The sequence below is a fragment of the Lampetra fluviatilis genome, chromosome 3 (assembly GCF_964198595.1).
Source record: "Lampetra fluviatilis chromosome 3, kcLamFluv1.1, whole genome shotgun sequence".
Lineage (NCBI taxonomy): Eukaryota > Metazoa > Chordata > Hyperoartia > Petromyzontiformes > Petromyzontidae > Lampetra > Lampetra fluviatilis.
This window is the reverse complement of record NC_136277.1, coordinates 12995183-13001969: the sequence shown is the minus strand read 5'-3', so window position 1 is coordinate 13001969 and position 6787 is coordinate 12995183. Positions and strand designations below refer to the sequence as shown.

Here is a 6787-nt window from a genome sequence, read left to right as displayed (position 1 = left end):
CTTTACCCTACCCTTTACCCTTACCCCTTTGCATGTCGACACCTTTACCCATTTACCTTTACCCTTTTACCCGGTAAAAAGGGTACAATTACCTTACCTTGCCGAGGCTTAGCTCCGAGATCCAACCGACGGCGTCGAATGACGACAAAGCCGGTAGGAACGTAACAACAAAAACTTTTTGCGTAAAGTGACGACGGCCTTGCAACGGCGATGCCGCAGATGCGCTTCGGATGCCACTGAAGGCGCTCGAGATTTTTTATTTATTATTGCATTTGTAGTGTCACAGGATGTTAGAGAGAGGGAGGGGGGGTGTAGGTGCGCAGCCTTGAATGGCCAGCGACAGGAACTTGCTCGCGTATTTATTGATACGGATTTAATAACACGCTTCCCCCCCCCACCCCGAACCCCACCACCTACCCCACCACCCACCACCACGGGGGCTTTGCATAGTATTGCGGATTTTTCATTCCCACGAAAGCATCGTGGCCTGAGCATTTCAGCGTCTCGGCGCGAGACGAGAGACGAGAGGGGGTCGCCGTTAGGTCGTCGGGAGCGACCCGCGCCGCTTTGGGGAAAAAAACAACGAACGGATGAACGTCGAGCGATACGAACGAATGGGCGTTGGCGGACCGGCACGCGGGCGGGCGGGCGCGGATCCTTTGGCGTGCGTTCTTTGACTTCCAACACTTCTAAAATAACGACAAGCGATCATCGGTTTCCGAGCACGGCGCGCGGATTAATTAACGAACGAAGGAATGATTTGGGTGTTGCGAGACGAGAGAGAGAGAGAGATCTATAGAAGGTAAAACAGTAATCAGTGTATACCAGTGCCCCCCTCCAGTCTATTGCATTTATGAATATCGAGTCGTCGTTCTCTCCCCTCCCCAATCCTCTTTTGGTGCCGTCTTAAATCAAAAAATAAAAACCGTGACACAAAAAAAATCAAACACAAACCGAAGAGAAAAAAACAACCGTCGACGACAAAGACGACAAAACGAAAATCCGAGACGTCGTGACGCTTACCCTGCTAGACGAGAAGGGGGGGGAGGGAATAACCGAAGAAAGTCTGAGAGACCCTTGGCTTCGTGGGGTGGTGGGGGGTGGTGAGCAAAGCGGAGAAGGAAGAGCGGAATCAACGAAACCCTCCTGCTCACACGGGTAACGCCACAAAATTCGCACAATGACCCCTGGCGACACCCGATTCGGGTTGCCTTCATCTAGCAGCGGAATGAGAATGGGCGAAGGCTGACGATGATGACGACTTTGACGACGACGACGACGACAACGACGACGACCCTTCCACCCAGCATCTATTCCGTTATCGTGACCAACATCCGCGTGGGCCAATCGGCTCGTCCATTTGTTTTGCGAGGGCCTCGAAAAGAAACGGCGCCAAAAACATTTCACGGCGCTTGTTCCCACCGGTGGCGGGGTCGATAAAACGAGAACCACATCGTGAGAAACCAACAGCTGTTGATGGCCTGCACCCCCTGCCCGCCCCCGCAACCCCCTGGGCCTTTAACGAAGCTCGCTGTGGAAGACTAACCACCCTCTTGTTTCCCTCCATCACTGGCTCACCTAAGCCAGGCACCGCCTCTCCCCCCCCCACCGCCACCAGCGACAGCACTCGTGTGGTTTTTATTTCCCCCCCAGCCGGCTATTCGGCGTGCCGAGCCGGAAGTGGTGTGGCAGAGGTACGGGGCCACGCGACGGGGCTGACCACCTCCACCACCCCCTTGCAGAGGAGGTCACCTGCCAAGCCTCTAGGGCAGTGTTTCTTCATTGCAAGGCCCACAGGGTCACTTGGCGGCCCCTGGTGGCCTTTAAGTGCGGCCCACCGATGGTGCGGGTTTCCCCATCCCCCCACCTGACTATAGACAAATGTGAAACGACACCCACACCCCCCCCACACACACCCCCATCATCGTCGTGCTGTCAAACCACCGGCGGTTTGAAATGTGTGGCGGAGGCCTCGCACCGATGATGTCTTATCGGCGAAAGTGTGCCCCACTCTGAAAGTATGGTGAAGAACACCGCTAACGGGGTAGCTTTGTGTGGTGGAGGAATGGACTGGAATAGTGACCCCCCCCCCACCTCCCCCTCCCACCTCCCCGCAGTGTCACGAGGTCCACCAAGCTAAGTTCTGCAAATGTGTTCATGAGGTACGGAACGGCGTAAGAAGGGCCGAACCCCCCACTGAGCACCCCGCGTGGAGTGCAGAGCAGGCGCCGTCGATTGTACGACGGTTCGTCGCACACGCTAGCGCGCGAGCACGCGTGTGCAGGGTTTGCGTGACGGGGGAGGGGGGGTAGCGAATCAACAGGCCCGCCCCTCCCAACCCTGAGATGTTGTGCATGGTGCACGGAGGAGGTACGAGGCTGGCGCCGGGGAGATTGCGCCGAGCGTGCCGAGCCACGCGGCAGGCGCGGCCGTGGTGTCGCGAGCGTGCGGGGGGTGGGGGGGGTGCAGTGGGTGGGCACTTGGGTGAGTGTGTGGGTGGGTGGGTGAGCGGGTGGGCAGGTAAGATTGCTGCTGTGTGAGCCGCGTGGGTCTGTGAGCGAGTAGAGTGGGCGGGTGTATGCGTGGCTGGGCGGGTGTATGCGTGGGTGGGTGGGCGAGTGAGTGGGTGGACAGGTAAGAGCGTGGCTGTGTGGGTCGCGTTGGTCGGTGAGTGGGTAGGGTGGACGAGTGAGACAGTGAGAGTTGGTGAGAGTGGCCGGACGGGTGGCTGAGTTGACGGGTGGCTGAGTTGACGGGTGGGTGAGTGGGCTGTTGTTTGGGCGGGCGGGCGAGCGAGCGAGTGAGCGAGTGGGTAATTGAAAGATTAATTGAATTGGCGAGGAGGAGGGGTCACGTCATCGGAGGACCCCTGGCTCGGCACGCGGCGTCACGAGCCGCCGAGCGTGAGCTTGAGCTCGTCCAGGATGTTCGACAGCAAAGCGTGGTCGCTGCTCTTCCCGTCCACCGACACCATTGAGCCCTCCTGAGCCACCGGCCAGAGGGGGGGCGGGGTGAGGGGGGGAGAGACATGGATCAAAGCGTGCGGCCGTGGTGGAGGGCTCGTGGTCACAGCGGCAGGGCTGCCTAAAGTGGCTAGGAGATATATTCTTCGGTGACGTCGGTAAAACATTAAAATTAATAAAAGTAAAATATAAAAAAAAATCACGACGTTTCGGAGGCAACACAAGCTTCCGTCTTCAGGTGGAACCGTCACAGCCACGACAGCTGTATCAAGTAAATGAGAGATTGCAGGAGCTACCACTCCATTTATGTAATGGTTGGAGAGGGGGGAAGGGCCAAGTACGGCACACTTTTTATTGTAATCTCTCATTTACTTGATACAGCTGTCGTGGCTGTGACGGTTCCACCTGAAGACGGAAGCTTGTGTTGCCTCCGAAACGTCGTGATTTTTATTTTATTTTACTTTTATTAATTTTAATTTTTTACCTACGTGACTTTACCGAAAAAAACCTAAGAATATGAATCCTTGCAGTCCCGAAAGCTTCAAATCTGGAATATTCTTGGTTCTTTCGGTAAAGTCACGTAGAAGGGAAATAATACAATAATATAAAACAAAAAAAATTCTCACGGCGTTTCGACTGCAACACGAGAATTTTTATTGTTTATTATTCATATTATTTTATTATCTCCCTTCTACGTGACTTTACCGAAAGAACCAAGAATATGAATCCCTGCAGTCACGAAAGCTTTAAATCAAAATTTGGCTAGGAGATGTTAACGACCTCGCCTGGTATACAGGAGTTCGTGGGACCGATCCCGACCCTGACGCCTCTAGATTTGGAGTTTGCGTGTTCTCCCCGTTGTCGCGTGGATTTTCTCCAGGTTCTGCGGTCCCCCCCCCCCCCCCCACATTTAGAATCAACATCACGCGTTGTATAGTATTTGGCAGCTACAAATTTGCACGTGGTAAGCCACTTCATTGAGCTGTCATTTTGTGGGCACTTCTGAAAAAAGGTCACACAGCTCAGTGGGCCTTAGTAAAATAAAACAAATAAAAGTTTATCTGGAGGCCCAAACTGCTGAAATTTACCACCCCCCCCTCCCCACCGCATCTGCCGTGTGAGAGCAATGTTCATCGTGAAACAGTCAGACCCCACATTTTAAGTCAGAGTTGGGATTCAGCCAAATTGCATGCAAGCATGCATGTTGAGTTTCTTTAGCAGAATATGTAGCCAGCTCCAGTGGCTTTCTAACATCGTTAGGAAGAGCGAAGGAAGAGATGGCCAGCCAAAAGCCACCGCTGCGAGGAGGATGACCCGAGTTTGCGCGATGGTTTATTGCTCCTTGACGAGACCAGCCAAGGGCATTGTGGCGCTTCAAATTAAGTGGCGCTAGGCTCGTGAAGATGCAACAAGGCTCCCAATGACACGGGCTAAAAAGTTGATTCTGAGGACACGAGCAGGGACTCACCGCGAGCTTGAGCAGCAGACACACGGGGTGATCCTGGATGGAGCGGCTGTAGAGCGACGCGCAATTTCCCAAGCGCTCCACCACTGGCGAGACAAACGTCATCGTCATCACTGGCTTTGTCATAGCAATCGTGGTCGTCGTCATCATCACTGTCGTCGTCGTCATCATCACCGTCGTCGTCACCATCGTCATCATCAATGTCGTCGTCATCATCACCATCACCGTCTTTGTCGTCATCATCACCGTCTTTGTCATCATCATCGTTGTCGTCATCATCATCTTTGTCATCATCACCATCACCTTCGTCGTCGTCGTCATCACCATCGTCATCATCATCACCGTCTTTGTCATCATTATCATCGTCATCATCACCATCATCATCATCGTCGTCATCATCACCATCATCTTTGTCATCATCACCATCACCGTCGTTGTCGTCATCATCATCATCACCGTCTTTGTCATCATCATCATCTTTGTCATCATCACCATCACCTTCGTCGTCGTCGTCATCATCATCACCATCGTCATCATCATCATCGTCATCGTCATCATCACCATCATCACCATCGTCATCATCACCATCGTCATCATCACCATCGTCATCATCACCATCGTCATCACCATCGTCATCATCATCACCGTCATCATCATCACCATCGAGCGAGGGAGGGAGCAGGGGAGGCAGCGAGGGGGGGGAGCGCGAGGGGGGGGGAGCGAGGGGGGGGGGAGCGAGGAGGGGGGGAGCGAGGAAGGGGGGGGGGGACGAAAGCCACGAACCAGAGAATCGGTGCAGGAGGCAGACGCGAGCGAGCAGCACGTTGAAGGGCTGTGCGACGCCGCCGGCGCGCACCGACGCCGACTTGAGCTCTCCGCCGCCCAGCAGCTCCGCAAACGCCTCGCTGCACCGCCACAGGGCACACGGCACGGACCGCCAAACGTGGTGACGACCTCCGTCGGGACGGGGTCTCCGGGCAGTGAGACTGCCAAATCCAGGACTGATACGGTATTTAGACAAGACTGGAGGATGGGTCCCGGTCCCCCGATAAGATCTCTTTTGGTCTCTACCGGGGGTAAACGAGAGCCGTTGTTCTAAACTTTGTTTTTTGGGCTTCTGTACACCCCCCGTCCTTGCTGAATTTTGTTTCGACCGAGTAACCCCCTTGCCTGACCCAACATGGTTCTGCGCAAGTAAATGTGTGAATAATGAAGATCAATATTTGAAACCGATTGTCCACTTTGTGAGGGAAGTCCTAACGAGAAACTGCAAGCGAATTAAAAAAACAATTACAATTCAACGGACGCTCTGCTCTGCACGTGTGACGTAATACAGGTAAGGAACAACAGTTCCACACAGCCCACCAGGGATTATTTGTCTGTCTGTTTGTCGTGCATAGCCACGCCCTCGATTTGTATTTCATAGAGCGCTTGGGGGCGGGCTCAGCACCACGTGACGCGCCGCCCCACGCTGCTTGCGCCGCGTGACACGGATCGCACGAATGCGCCGTCCAACCAAGTTCCTACCTGCCCACTCCGAAGGGACGTGTTTTGTTCGCGCTCGTTGGCTGCTCTTGAAAACCCACATTGTAAACCGTCAATGAGTTTTGGCATCACTGTAAGTTTCCATATTGAACTAAATGCTGTCGTAGTTATTTTACATTGCCAGATCCGTATGCGACTATTCACCAAATGACTCTCGTGTACGACGTCACTTCACACGCAAGTCACCTCGCGTACCCCCTGGGATACTGCCACGTACCCCCCCAGGGGTCCGCATGCCCCTGGTTGAGAGGCACTGCTCTAGGCGATAGAATGATAAACACGGTTTTTGCCGGAGTCTTTAGACAAGGCTGATAGACCAATCTCTACCAGAGACTCAAGGCAACAAACAGGCAGACTGGTCTCTGCTGGAGTTTCTGGGGCAACAAGCAGATAGGCAGACACAGACCGGTCTCTGTTGGAGTCTCTAGGCAACAGAGAGACAGGCAGACTGAGTGGTCGCTAGGCAACAGAGACACAGGCAGGCCGGTCCCCGTTGTACTCTAGGCAGTAGCCAGCGTCACTGCTACCGATGAGATACACAGGCAGACTGACTGGTCGCTAGGCAACAGACAGACAGGCAGACTGAGTGGTCTCTGCTGTAGTCTCCAGGCTAACAGAGACACAGGCAGACTGACTGGTCGCTAGGCAACAGAGAGACAGGCAGGCCGGTCCCCGTTGTACTCTCGGCAGTAGCCAGCGTCACTGCTACCGATGAGACACAGGCAGACTGACTGGTCTAGGCAGTAGCCAGCGTCACTGCTACCGATGAGACACAGGCAGACTGACTGGTCTAGGCAGTAGCCAGCGTCACTGC

The 6787-nt window shown here is 54.3% G+C and overlaps 1 protein-coding gene across 8 annotated transcripts in view; it reads right to left on the bottom strand.

Annotated features, from left to right (window-relative positions):
* Window positions 1-422: 422 nt before the first annotated feature.
* LOC144952403 (AP-3 complex subunit delta-1-like) overlaps window positions 423-6787 on the bottom strand; it is a 73680-nt gene continuing 67315 nt past the window's right edge. For all 8 annotated transcript variants that reach the window (XM_078882801.1, XM_078882823.1, XM_078882809.1 and 5 more), the window contains 3 exons: window positions 5212-5333; window positions 4432-4514; window positions 423-2983 (listed from right to left, as the gene is read on the bottom strand). In XM_078882801.1, coding sequence (XP_078738927.1) covers window positions 2888-2983; window positions 4432-4514; window positions 5212-5333 — 301 coding nt within the window. In that variant the 3' untranslated portion in view covers window positions 423-2887. The remainder of the gene's footprint in view (window positions 2984-4431; window positions 4515-5211; window positions 5334-6787) is intronic.